The 14171-nt window shown below is 51.5% G+C and overlaps 1 protein-coding gene across 2 annotated transcripts; it reads left to right on the top strand.

The window, feature by feature from the left end:
- The first annotated feature begins 2973 nt into the window (after positions 1-2973).
- PIANP (PILR alpha associated neural protein) lies at positions 2974-9699 on the top strand. 2 transcript variants are annotated; one of them, XM_033116077.1, is made up of 6 exons: positions 2974-3125; positions 5374-5433; positions 5694-6208; positions 6946-7027; positions 7845-8066; positions 8419-9699. In XM_033116077.1, the coding sequence occupies exons 2-6, from the start codon at positions 5417-5419 to the stop codon at positions 8438-8440; spliced, it is 858 nt and encodes a 285-aa protein (XP_032971968.1). In that variant the 5' UTR covers positions 2974-3125; positions 5374-5416; the 3' UTR covers positions 8441-9699. The 2 variants fall into 2 exon arrangements, with proteins under 2 accessions (XP_032971968.1, XP_032971969.1); XM_033116078.1 differs by lacking the exon at positions 2974-3125 and adding an exon at positions 4903-4924.
- The last annotated feature ends 4472 nt before the right edge of the window (positions 9700-14171 follow it).

Genomic DNA, 14171 nt, shown 5'->3' with positions numbered 1-14171 from the left:
AAGTGGGAAAGTTCTTTTCTGTCTGCTTCTATTTTCTCAGAAAAGCAGAAAGTAAGACCAGCTGAGAGTGAGAAGAGTTCAGAAGTACGCTGAACATTGGAGGACAGGAAACAGAAATTTATCCTGACAAATACTGGGACACCCCCCCCCACCCGCCACACACATACACACCAGAAAATGAGCCCAGAGATAATGATAAAGAAACCAGCAGAGCCAGACACAGGGAGAGAATTTATAGACTGTGGAATGTGGGAAGGTCCTCAAATTATCTGAAGACACATTTATCTATCACTCTGTATTTCATTGTCTCCCTCACTAGCTCCCAAGTTCCAGGAAGAAAGTGACGGCTTTGTTCCTGCTCTCCACTGTTTCCCCGCCCATAGCACACTACCCAACATGTAGTAGGTGTTCAAAAAAGAGTCGTTGAAAGAATGAATCAAGAATAGTAGAAATACATGATAAAGATTTGAAGTCCTCAGAGTAAAAGGCATTTAGACTGGAAGTGAATCACTTGATAAATCTGGCCCACACACATCATATAATGAGTCCTCTTACAGTACATCCTCAGGATGCACTGGGGTTCACTGGGGCCCAGGATATGGTATGATTTGTGCAGCCTGCCTCACATGGCCCGGTTCATATCCAATGTGCACTGTCTTTCCCCTGCCACTGGGAGACACTAAGAGGATAGCTCACGCACTGCTGTGCTGACCTCAGAATGAAGAACTCTCAGGGACAGGAAAGCAGGAGGGCAGCCACTGCAGATGCTGGTCAGCACAGCAGGCTTCCTTCCGGGAGGCAGGAGTGCCAGGCTAATGATAGTAATAGCACAGGGGATGAAGGGCGATTGTCTGGAGGGGCGTGGGTGTAAGTAGAGACTCAGCCGAAAGCACTGTGCACAGATCATAGGGCAGAGATCAGGGAAAGCAGGCAGATAGAAAGGAAAGGCAAGTGGTGGGCGGAGGAGAGAATGAAGAGTTCCAAGTGGGCAGCGATCTCAGGTGAAGTTCAGTAAGCAATAAGTATTAAGCATCTGCTATATGCCAAGCACTGACATAGATTACAGGGGGAACAAGACAAATGAGATCTTTGTTTTCTAGTGTATGTGGGGATGGGGGGCAGGCAATAAGCAGTAGATAAGTATAAGATCACTTCAGAGTGATGAGTTGGAAAGACAATGAAACATATTGACGAAATAAGAGTGGGCGGCTGAATGGCAAGAGGGAGTCACCTAGGTGAAGGGCGGCACAGAGGATTCCAGGAAGAAGGAATCCAAAGTGCAGGGGTGCTAAGAGAATGACTTTGGATGTTCTGAGACATCAAGAAATCCAATCTGGCAGGAACAGGGTTTGAACATTGAGGAGGAGTACAAGTTGGAGGGTCCCTCCTAACAAGTCAGATTTATTCCATTTCCAAAAGCCACTCAAATATTTTAAGCAGGGAAGAGCATGATATGATTAAGATTTAAAAAATATATATTACTAGATATTGTGAAGACTAGTTTGTAAAGGGCAAGGGCAGAAGTGAGGGACCAGCTAGGAAGCTATTGCACTATTCCAGATGAGAGATGACTGTTTGGACCAGGGTGCTAGTAACAAAGAAGGAGAGAAGTAGATGGATTCAGGATGTATTTTAGATGCAGAGCTCACAGAACTTGCTGGTGAATTAGACACAGGGTGAGAATTAATGAGAAAAGGGAAAGGGAAGGAAGGATGTTTCCTAGGTTTTTAGCCTGAACAAGTAGGATGGGGAACACTGGGAGAAAAATGGATTGGCCAGGAGAGAATTCAAGACATGTATTTCAGCTGCATTAGCTTCACACGGCTATTAGACATCCAAGTGGAGATGTCAAGTAGGTTGTTGGATAAATGAGTCTGGAGCTATGGATATAAATTTAGGACTTGCTGACATTTACATAGTATTTAAGTCCTGGGACTGGATGACATCACTGGACAGAGAATGTGGAAATAGAAGAGGGCCAAGGACTAAGCCCTAGGAAGCTCTAACATTTACAGGTTGAGCAGAAGAAGACTCAGAAGGAAAAGCCAGGGAGGGAAACAAGTGTCCTAGAAGTGCAACCCGAATTAGACAGGGTAATGTGATAGAGATGAATGGCATAGGATGGGGTGAGAGTGGGGGCAGAGGAAGCTACTTTTGATAAGAGAGGTTAGGGAAAGCCTCCCAGAAGAGGTGACATCGGATCTAAGTGAAATATTAATGAAGAGTCATTGTGAAAAGCCAGGGCGGGGGAATGTTATAGGCAGCGGCAACAGCAAGTGCAAAGGTCCTGTGGCCAGTTAAGCTTCTCCAGTTCTAGGAACATAGGTCAGGTCCAGTGTAGCTGGGTATAAAATGTTAGGAGGAAACCAGAGAGCTACACAGAGGCTAAGTCACAGAGGGCCTTGTCAGTCACAGTAAGGAATTTGGATATTCTGAGTGCTAGAAAAGCTGAGTAATGCGGCTTGGTTTACTTATTTTAAAGATCATGTGGGTTGCTTTGCTGAGAACGCATTGTAGCAGGGCCAGAGTGGAATCTGGGGGATACAAGGATGGTGCGAGGTCTTCACTGCCACCCCCACCTTGATCCCTGGCACTCGGCACTCTCCACCAGGGACGAAACAGAGTTGAGGACGCAGAGCATTGGGTGATTCAGAATCTCAGAAACTAACTAAGGTGACCATGGGTGTCCAAGGAGTTGGGGGTGAAAGGGCTGCAGAAGCCCGCCGTTAGAACCCGGGGAATCATACGGTCGCTCACCTGCGCTGTCCTCTCCAACCCTCCACCTGGAACACAGCTGGGCGCGACTCCCGTGGCGCGGCAGCGGGAGGGTTAAACCGTGCGTGGCCTACAGGCGGGAGGGGGAGAGGCGGAGACCCAGCGCTCGGAGCTACCGCGCCGAGCCCAGCCGAGCCGAGCGCAGCCCGAGCCTTGCCGAGTCGAGCCGAGACGAGCATCTCCCGCCGCCGCCGCCCCGCGCCCCGGGCGCTAGCCCCCCACCCTCTCCAGCGCCCCGCTGCTGGCCAGCCCCCCCGACGATGCCCCATGTCCCACCCGTCCCCGCGAACCCCCAGCCCAGCTCAGCCCTGAGCGCCCGCAGCTGTTGCGCCGTCGCGCCAGGCATGCAGGTGAGTGAGAGGGACCCCCACTCCCCCAACCGAGGGAGCCCGGCCCAGCCCTTCCCGACTCCGCGCCTTTAGCCCGCGTCCCTCCCCGCGCGGTCGGTCGCCGGGGCTCCAGCCTCCAGCCTCGAAGCGCTCCTTTCCCGCCGTGCTCTCCGTCCCTCCTCGGCTTCTGGCTCCATCTGCCCTCCTGGCGCAGCGGCCGCGGTCCCCGCAGCTGCCTCCATCCTGCCTTTGGCTCAGGCTCTTTGCATCCTCCAGCTTCGGGTTCCCTGCCTGCTCTCGGCGTTCCCTCCCTCGGAGTCCCTTTGCCGACCTCCTGGTCCTCGTTCCTCCCACCCCCCTTTCTTGCCGCTTTCCAGCCCAGTACCTGGTGCGCGTGCCTGTGGGAGGGGTGGGCTCTGGGCAACGCTAGTGATGGGGCCGGGATCCCCCACCCCAAGGCTCCCGCCCCACCCCCAGCTCGTCTCTTGCGCACAACAGGTCGGTGAGGCGCGAGGAGAGGGTGGGGGTGGCGCGCCAGCCTGGGGACTGCGGGCTTCGTGGAAGGGATGGCTAAAAGGGGTGCGGGTCCAGGGATCGGAGTTGACGTCGGTGGGAGGGGGAGAATGCACGAGGCGGAGAGGCAAGTGAGTCCAGGAGTCAGCTGGTCACAGATGTCCCTGTGAGCCCTTCTCCACTTCACTGGTTCGCTCCTACACTTCTTACTCCCTCCCTCCAGCTTCCTTCGCTTGTCCCTTTCTCCTTTCTTCCCACCAAGCCCCCATCCCTATCTCTTCCCATAGCTCCATATCACTTTACCTTGGAAGAAACAATTTCCAGCTCCTCCATCTTTGCAGTTCCCATCCCTTCCTCTTCTCATTTTGTCCTCAGTATTATGCTCTGTCCTTTCCCATTTCCTTTCTCCCCTACCCTGCTCTTCTGGACCCCTTTCTCCCTTCCCCTTTTCTCTCTCTACTTCCCTTCCTGCCTGGACCTTTCCTTCCTTCTCCTCCTGCCATTCCCCCTCCTTCCCCTGCTCCTGTGATCCCTTCGCCTCAGTTTCCCTCCCTGACCTTTAACTTACTCTGTTCTCCCTTCAGCATCCTCTAAGCTCCCAGTCTTCTGTACCCGCCCCCCTTGCCAGGCCTTTCTTTTTCAGGACTGACTCCTGTGCCTCACCCTATGCGTGCGTGCTGTCTGCTTCCTCTTCACCCTTCTCCTCCTCCCAGTTCACTCTTAACTCACCTTCCCTTTCTGGGCCCTTCACCCCTTCACATCTCCCCACTGTCCACTTCCCTATTCCCTTCCCCAGATTTTCCCATCTTATTCCCATTATTCTCTGAGAGCACTTAATGTACAAATTTGGAACCCAGAAACCACAGGACACAGGGTGTCATATCTTCATTCACTCTGGGGAGCCTGGTCCCCCTGGATCCACCACCCTCAACCCTGAGAACATGTCCTTCCTCTTTCAAAGCCAATCATCCCAGTTCTCCCAGGACTCTTTACCCAAGGGAGCTATTAGGTTGGTGCAAAAGTAATTGCTGTTTTAAAGGTTAAACATAATTGTGTAAACCGTAATTACTTTTGCACCGACCTAATACATGTGAGTGGGTGGCCTCTCTCCAACTCCACCTCCCTTCAGAAGGCACCTATGTCTTTGGATGATTAAACATTGAGCAAAAGTGATATTCTGTAGTTTTTCTCCCAGCCACCTCTCTCTTTCACCAGCTCTTTCCTTTCATCTCTCCATCTCCTCTTCCCTTTCTCCTGAAGATGTAGATTCCTGGGGCCAATCATAAGAGAAATGCCTGGGACTACAAGTGAGTTGGACAGGCTGGGATCCTCCCCTCTGCACACGCCACACATACATTCACACACTCACTCAGATTGATTTCCTCTTCCCTCCCCCTCTGTCAGGCTCCCTCCCTAGCTGTAGGTGCTCAAGGAATCACAAGGTTCTTGGCTCTAAATTAAGATCCAAGAAAAGCTTGGAGCTGTGGGCCAAGGAAGTGAGAAGGAAGCCAGCTTTAGAAGTGAGAGTAGACCCTGGGGTGGCGAGGTCACAGGGACCTGGAGAGTTGTAGAGAGGGGCTGGGGGCCAGATTGGGAGCCACTCTGGGAGTTTTTCCCCCAAAGGATGTTCAGCAGCAGTGCCTCTATAGCTGGCAGTCAGCAGCCTGGGAGGGGACCTGGGGGTAGAATCTGTGGACAAAGGAGCTGGGGAAGTACCCAGGGCAGGGTGGGGATGACGACTCCCTCTCTCCCCCAGTAAAGGCTAAAAATCTGGGTCACAGCTGAGGAAGATCTCCGACATGGAGTCCAGGATGTGGTAAGTTTGGCACAGCAGAGGGAGCTTGGAGGTCACTTTCCCTGAGGTCTTGGTCCTTTCTCCCCAGGCCCACCCAGGGCCTCCCATCCTCAGGGCTACACCCTAGGAAGATAGGAAATGAGGCTGAGTCTTCCCAAGGCCCACCTGCTTTTGGAGAGACCTGGAGGGAGGTAGCTGGGGATTTCCAGTATGAGCCTGTCTTCCCCACACACAGCCCCCAAATGGGCTTCTGTCTCACCCTTTTTTCTCCCTTCTTGCAGGCCTGCACTGCTGCTGTCCCACCTTATCCCTCTCTGGCCACTGTTGTTGCTGCCCCTCCCGCCACCTGCTCAAGGCTCCTCCTCCTCTTCCCCTCGAACCCCACCAGCCCCTGCCCGTCCCCCATGTGCCCGGGGAGGCCCCTCGGCCCCACGTCATGTGTGCGTGTGGGAGCGGGCACCCCCACCAAGCCGATCCCCTCGGGTCCCAAGATTAAGGCGGCAAGTCCTGCCTGGCACTGCGCCCCCTGCAACCCCATCAGGCTTTGAGGAGGGGCCACCCTCATCCCAGTACCCCTGGGCTATTGTATGGGGCCCTACGGTGTCTCGAGAGGATGGGGGGGACCCCAACTCTGCCAATCCTGGATTCCTGCCCCTGGACTATGGTTTTGCAGCCCCTCATGGGCTGGCTACCCCACACCCCAACTCAGACTCCATGCGGGGTGATGGAGATGGGATCATCCTTAGAGAAGCACCTGCCACCCTGCGGCCATTCTTGTTTGGGGGCCGTGGGGAAGGTGAGTGGGAATGGAAGAGGCTGGTAGGGATATGAGGGTGGGGAGGCTGGTTGAAGACTCAAAGGACAGCAACAGAGAGCTTGTCTCTTAGCTCCTTCCGCAAATGTGTCAGGCACTAGCTGGCACAGGAGGCAGAGATGAAGATGTGTCTGAGTCCTCGAGGAGCTCAGGTCCACTGGAGAAGACAGATGTGTAAACACTTGTGGATGTCAGTGCAATAAGTGCTTGACCAGAGGCGCATACAGCATGGTTTTAAGAAAAGGGAGAGACTGCTTCTGCCTAGGGATCAGGACATCTGTCAAGAATTGACATATGAGCTGGACCTTGAAAACTGAGTGGGTGTAGTCCATGCAGAGGAACACCATGGATGAAAGACCTCCAGGGTGACATCTAGGCTCAGGGACAGCAGAGACAGGGCTAGTGGTTTGGGGGCAAGACCAGGGCCGAGATGGACATTTCCACCTCCTGGTTACAGAGGGCTTCTCTCTCACCTTGGAGCCCCCTCCTCATCACATGTATACAGAAGGTTTGAGAAAGTGGACAAGGATTCTGGAGGAGAACAGCTGAAAACTCTGGGGGAAGCTGATGGATAGAATAAAGGGCGGGGCCTCCAAAAAGAACTGGGCAATGTGTATTCAAGTGGCAGCCTTCCTCAAGCTTACCAAACCTGCAGCCTAGCTCTACTCTGGTTCCTTCCACCTCAAGCCTCCCTAAAACTTTCTTCCCACCCCAATCAGGTGTGGACCCCCAGCTCTATGTCACAATTACCATCTCCATCATTATTGTTCTCGTGGCCACTGGCATCATCTTCAAATTCTGGTAAGCTGGGGGCAGGAGGGTGCTGGCAGATGGGGAGTGAATGAAATGTTTGGCTGGAAGGAGGGAAGGAGCAAGCGCGGCAATTTTGCTGGGGGTGGGATAGGAAATGTTGGAGTAAAGCAAGACCATAGAGAAAGGTGGTAAGGATTTGGGTGGGGGGAAAGTGGAAAATCCTTCTCCCAGGGAAACACAAGGAAAATTGGAGAGGTAGGGGATCATTTATGTGCACTGAGGGCTTTGGTGGGTATCCCTTGTTTCCATTTCCTCCAAGACACAGAAAACTGACCCAGTCTTCATAGCCCTTTCTTAGGTTTGCCTGGGGAGGAAGGAGCAAATCTGGAGAGCTTTCTTTGCACGCATTTAATAATGGGTCAGAGATGAAGATACATTAGTCCTTCACACTTCACCGAGAGAATCATCAGACTAAGGTGTCCAGGTCATTAGCTGACTTTGAACTAGAACTAAACTTGCCAAAGCACCTACTGAGGAGAGAGATGGCTCTTCTGGGTATGCATGGCAGAGTAGCCCATTCTGGGTGACTCTACCTGTTGGTGGGGAGGAGGTACTAATTCTGTGGATCGCAACTAGGATGGGAAGATGGTTTAGATCCTGGAGCCCCAGTGGGATGGGGCAGGTGAAGTAAGTGGCTTTATGAACACACGGTCTCAGGAGATTTGGTGTAGGGAACTGTTAGAGGCCAGCTTCTCTGCTGTAGGATGTCAGGGGTTCCTGAGGGAGGCTAGGGGTGACCAGCCCTGCAGGCCCAGGATGGTGGCTTCTTAAGTGTGTGAGAGAACCTCTCTCCTTCTTTCACTAGCTGGGACCGCAGCCAGAAGCGGCGCAGGCCCTCAGGACAGCAAGGTGCCCTGAGGCAGGAGGAGAGCCAGCAGCCACTGACAGACCTGTCCCCAGCTGGGGTCACTGTGCTGGGGGCCTTTGGGGACTCACCTAGCCCCACCCCTGACCATGAGGAGCCCCGAGGGGGACCCCGGCCTGGGATGCCCCAGCCCAAGGGGGCTCCAGCCTTCCAGTTGAACCGGTGAGGGCCCAGGGCAAAAGGAAGGGGGGGCGGTTGGCCATTTAGTTCTCTGGAGCTGTGGTTGGGGGCACTTCCTCCTGGGTGGGTGGGGAAAAGGTAGGCCTGGCCCTTCCAGAGTCCCTGGCTCTCCTTCCCGGCTTGGTCCCTGGCCCTATCAAAGGGCCTGTACCCCTCCTCTCTGGGGGGACCCTTCCTTCTCCTGCTCTCTGTGGATCTATGTCCTGTTTTCATGCTGCCATTTAACTCCAACTCTGCCCTCTTAACCTTGATTCCCTTTCTTTGTCTTGGACTTCCCTTTTGATTCTGGCTTACCCCTTGGTTCCTGACTGTGCCCTTTCCCTCTTCCTCTCAGGATTCCCCTGGTGAATCTGTGATGCTCCCCCAATGTTGGGGTGCCGCCAAGCAGGAGGCCAAGGGGCCAGCACAGCCCCCATCCCACTGAGGGTGGGGCAGCTGTGGGAGCTGGAGCTGCAGGCGCTCCTGGCTCCTGCCCTTGCACACCAACCTGGAACACTCACTGGCCCCATAGGCAATCATACCTGCTCACCCTCCTTTAAGTGGGGACCTCACATATTTGTGGCTCTGGTCCCCCATCCCCACCCTTGCACACTCACATGAAAGCCTTGCACACTCACCTCCACCCTCACGGGTCATTGCACACACTCATGCTCTTGTGCAGCCAGTCTTCTGTATCCTCTCCCCGTCCACCTGTCTCCCCTCGTGGATCCCTCATATTCTCCTTTTTGTTTCACTTTTCACTTTCTCTTCTTCCCACATTCCAAGCTCAGCTCAGTCACTCAGTGGTCTGTGGGTGACTTTACCATTTCCTCTCTCATGCATTTCCTGGCCCCATGTTGTGGTGTTGCCTGTCGTGCCCACGCTGTCCCTCATGAACACCCACTGATCTAGTTACTGTGGCTCCTGCATGCTGCCCCAGAGGTGGGTGGGAGGTGAGCTGGGGGCTCCTGGTGCCCCCTCTGTCATGGTCCCATCCTGTTCCATGTCATGTGTTTCACAGTGTCCCCAATCCACTCCACGGGCACTCTCATTACCCTGAGGGCTACTCCATAGGAATGAGGGTAGTGAGGCCCCACACTTTTCCCCTCCCCCACTGCTCAAGTATTGTCTGGGAGATGGGTTTTGGGGAAGTCACCTGCTGCACTACCTGGGAAAGGGGCTCCCATTGTCCCTTCCCTTCCTCCGAAGTCTTTTGTCTTGTCTGTCCTGCCTGTCTCTGTGTGACACTCTCTGGAATTCAGAGCCCCCCCCACCCCAGCCAGTCTTCCCAGCCTCCCTGAGGGCCTCCCTAATTCCAGAGGCTGCCAGGGACTGGAGCCAGCTGGTTCAAGGCCATGGGGAGCTCTACCTTCCCATCTACCCCTCCCCTTCCCGGGCTCCCTCTCATCCCTCTCACCTTCCCTCCTTTGTTCTTCCACTCTCCCTCCTTTTGCCTCCTCACCCCAGGTTTGTCTCTACTTCTCATCGTTTCTCCCACCTTCCTTCTTTCTTCCTCTTACCTGGCTCCTATGCTGTGATATATATTTTTGTATTATCTCTTTCTTCTTGTGGTGATAATCTTGAATTCTTGTGGGATGTAAGTTTCAAAATTTTCAAATAAAGCCTTTGCAAGATACCTGAGTCCCTGGTTCTGCCTTGTGAGCCCTGGAGAGGACGGAAGAAGGGGAGATGGACAACCAAGAGGGAGGAAGAGAAGGATGAGCAGGGAGAATCCCTCCAGACCCCATGTGACCTGGAGTTAGGATTCTGTGGGTGTAACTTGGGACCAAATGGAAGGAAGAGAAACTAAGGGAGCAGCGGGAGCAAGAGAAACTGGAAGAGTGGCTTGCTTGCTACTTGCCAGTGAAGGTCAAGACAGACCATGCAAAAGGAGACAGAAATAAAATTACATAGAAGGACGGGCAGTGGAGCAAGCAAGAAAAGGAGAAGAGAGAGCTGATAAGATAGATGGAAGGTGAAGGGTGAAAGAGGAGGAAAATGGAGCAATAGGAAAGAGATGAGAGAGAGCCACAGGAAAGAGACTGCTCTGCTTGGTTTATTTTCAGTCACGCTCCCTAACCTGCCCCCACCCACAGCTGCCCCCGCCAAAGCTATGCAGCATTAGAAGCCCTGTGGTTAACTCTCATTAGCTTTCCCCACTCTGCCCTCTCTGACAAGGTGTGGGGGTGGAATCAAGGGGTGCATTTGGGGCGGGAACAGTCACCTCTGAGCCCCCAATTCTAGGTTTGGATCTTGTAACAGCCCTGCAAAAGCCTACACATCAACCTCTCAGCTGTTGCTAGGCTCTGTTGCCATGGTAACGGCCCAGGTCCCATTTCTCCCCCCACCCCCATCTGTGCCCCACTTGCTCCCTTGAAATGGGGAGCTCCAGGAGGAGAGGAGACTGTAATTTGCAAGAAGGCAGTCTAGGCTGCCCTGGGCTGTATATGCCTCCATGTGTTTATCTTTGCAGCTTGAATGAGGAATGTACATGGATTGGTAGGTATGTTTTAGGTGTTGGGGAGCTAGCCTATATACTCAGGGAAGCGTGGCTGAGTCCATGCAGCACAATGGTGAGTGGGGTGGAAGGAGAGGATTTCTCAGGACCAGAGCAGTGTGTGCACTCCCGGCATCAGACTCCCTAAGAAAAAGACTGCCATAGAGGAAAGCAGAGCGGGGCCAAGGAGTGATGAACCAACGGAAAGCAGAGGTGCAAGGCAAACAAGCTGCTGAGGAGGGCTCAGAGGCAACCCAGTGGGCCTGAAGAGACCCTAGCCTGCAGATGGTGGAAGGAAGGCCTGGGTGGAACCTGAGGGTGTAGGGAGGGGTACTGCGGGGAGGGGCTGGGAGTAGTGAGGGGGGGATCCAGAAGGATGGGAGAAGCAGCCTCATTAACCTTTCCCTTCTTTCCCCACTGGAATCTAGTCCTTGACAGGTGGGGGTGGGGAGAGGAGCTCTGGTAAGAAGGGGGAAAGAGCTCCAGTGCCTGGAGAGCACAATCGGCTCTCACCTTCCACAACTGTCTCTCTTCAGAGGGACAGTGTGACCCTGAGGCTCATCCATATGTAAAAGGTACACATGAAGTTCCCTAATGGAAGAGGGAATTAATTATTGCCTGATTAGACTGCTGGTTCTCTAAATTTAAATAAATTAAAATACACCAGCAAGACACTGGAAATCCTCACCTGTTCCCTCTCCCTAAATGCCCTTCTTCCCCATGGAAAGTCAGATAGGAGAGATGGAGGAGAAAGGAGGCATGCTAGTCTTCTGAGTTGTCCTAAAGGAACTAACCCAAATTAAATCACATTGTCACACTAACCAGGAAGAGTCTTGAGGCTACGGGGAACAGATCCTAACCTTGATCTCTCATGGGGTTGAAACTGAAACTACGGGGCTTTGGGAGGTCCTCAGAAGGCTGCAAGTGGTACAGCAGAGAGTCACTGCATAGTGACACACCAATAACATAAATAACGGCCATATACCCTTTTGGTTTTTGGAGGCCACACATCACAGGCACTACTGGGACCAGTATGTCTTATCACTATGCTTTCTTCGCTTCCTGAGCTGTGCATCAAGTGACTCAGCCAGGCTCCTCTTAAGCATTTTTTTCTGGAATGCTTACCATTGTGGCTCAGACCAAACCAGGGAATGGGGAAGCCCCCAGGAGGAGGGATCTCCCAAGCAGAGCTCAGGGTGTGGAAGTGATTCAAGATGGTAACAGTGTGCCAGCTGGAAAACCCCAGGCTAAAATTAACAGCCCCACATTTATCTCTCTAAAGCTTTTCTCTAAAGAGTTCAAGGAACTTAAAACTTGCTTCTTACAGCAAGGGCAGGAGCAGAGTTGATAGTTGGAGACACTGAGGCCCAGGGAGTGCCAGTTAATGTAAATATGAAAAGAACAAGAGGAAAACCAGGACTTATAGTGATTATCACTATTTTGCTCCCACTGTTCTATCTCAGCCCCCAAAGTCAAGTTTTCTCGAATCCTCAATCTCTAATTCATGCAGCAAATAGATCTGGTCACATGTGAGCCCTTAAGATCCTTATCCTGGCAACTGTTGCTACTGAGTTAACAAAGACTGAGTGCAGAGCCCAAAAATGTGATAAAAAGAGTAGATACTTTAAAAAACATGAACAAAAAAATAAAAATGAAAAAGACACAATTACAAGCCAAAGATACATATCTTCTATTTAAACATTTAATTTAAATGTTTATTTTTAGGTGTTCTTTGCTACTTTCTTCCTGTGACCTTGGGAAAAATCATGTAAATCTTCAGCCTTATATTCATTATCTGTAAAATGGGCATTATAGTTATTTCTATTAAGGTTATTTTGCTCTCTAAGCAAGGGGCTGTTACTGTTAATAGGACGGACTTCCAGTATGCCTTAGCCAGTACAAAGCTGAGTCCAGAGGCATTCTGGCCAGATTAGGGTGCAGGCCAGTGGCAGCATTCATTTATTCAAATAACATACAGTATAGTCCCCCTGACCCACACGGAATATGTTCTAATGGATGCTTGAAACCTCAGATAGTACTGAACCCTATGTATACTGTTTTTTCCTACACATACATACCTTTTCACTTAAAAAAAGCACTTCATGGTTTTTGAAGTGCCATATCTGAATTGCCAGCATCACTATTCGTGCGCTTTGGGGCCATCGAGTGTAAGGGTTACTTGCATACAAGCACTGTGATTCTTGGACAATCAATCTGATAACACAGATGGCTACTAAGTTAATTATTGGGTGGGGATCAGCTACTAAGTAACTAATGGGCAGGGAGCACATACATCTTGGAGATGCTGAACAAAGGGGTGAGTCACATCCCAGGCAGAGCAAGATGGTGTGAGATTTCATCACGCTACTCAGAACAGAACATAATTTAAAATTTATGAATAGTTTATTTCTGGAATTTTCCATTTAATATTTTTGGACCATGGTTGACCAAGGGTAACAGAAACCACGGAAAGCGAAACTACGGTTAAGAGGGTATTACTGTATAGTCAGTTATTCAGCATCTACTACCAGATCATCAGCTCAAATACGTCTTTTGGAGCAAAAATCAATGTCAGACCCGGTCTTATATTATATTAAAATAAGGCCGGGTCTTATATTAATTTTTGCTCCAAAAGACACATTAGAGCTGATGGTCAGGCTAGGTCTTATTTTCCGGGAAACACGGCATGTATTGAGCAAAGCAGTGGGAAGGATACTATGTATGAGACAGTTTCTTCCCTGAAGAACTGACAACCTTACTGAAGAGCCACACACATGAAATAGTTAAATAGTTAAAACATCAACAAAAGGTACAGACTAAACGCTGTGGGAATTCAGAGAAAGGGGCCATTATGGGTTGGAGCAATCAGGGAAGGCTTCCTGAAAGAATTCACATTAAGTGCTCATTTATGCAACACTCACCTACCACTTGCTAAGTGCCTGGCTGAGGATACAGTAGCAAACAATTCAAAGTCCTTGTCCTCATGGAGCCGACATTCTAGTGGGAAGAGGTGGTCAGCAAACAATATAGTATCGGGTAGTGATGAGTGCCGTATTTAAATTAAGTGAAGCAGGGTGAGGAGACAGTTCGTGGACGAGGGCAATAAGAGCTTAGTGACCAAAAAGCAAAAAGAATAAAGGGGAGTGGTCAGGGAAGGGTCGGATATTGATGGCCAGGAGAGATTAGTTACTCTTTGGGCCTATGCAGGGACCTCAGAAAACTACGGACACATCCTGTACTTTTCCGCATATTCAAAGCATTGAGACATTCTTGAGAGTACAGTATAAGAAAAAAGAACGGTTAACTTCCAACATCAGCCTATTCCTCCCGCCAGTCCGCCCCGCTCCCCGCCGCCGGGAAGGGAGCCGGAACCTTAGTCTTTAAGAATCCATACCTCCGTATGTACCTTGATACATAATTCATGAACCTGTCACGTTGCCACCCTCCCACTTCCCCAAAAGTCCCTTCCGGAAGCCTGGGGCCGCAGTTCCAAAGGTTCAGCTTCTGCCCTTAGCAGAACCTGCCTTCACTTCCGTTGTGGCGTCACATCCACAGAGGGTTCTACAGCGGCCCTGGGCAGAAGCCACTTCCGCCCCTCCCTGGCGTAACTT

The sequence above is a fragment of the Rhinolophus ferrumequinum genome, chromosome 10 (assembly GCF_004115265.2).
Source record: "Rhinolophus ferrumequinum isolate MPI-CBG mRhiFer1 chromosome 10, mRhiFer1_v1.p, whole genome shotgun sequence".
Lineage (NCBI taxonomy): Eukaryota > Metazoa > Chordata > Mammalia > Chiroptera > Rhinolophidae > Rhinolophus > Rhinolophus ferrumequinum.
This window is presented reverse-complemented; position numbering and strand designations above follow the sequence as displayed.

Coding starts and splice junctions, on each gene's coding strand:
- PIANP (XM_033116077.1), top strand. Junction 7,028..7,844: donor GGCATCATCTTCAAATTCTG/GTAAGCTGGGGG, acceptor TTCTTTCACTAG/CTGGGACCGCAGCCAGAAGC. Junction 8,067..8,418: donor CCAGCCTTCCAGTTGAACCG/GTGAGGGCCCAG, acceptor TCTTCCTCTCAG/GATTCCCCTGGTGAATCTGT.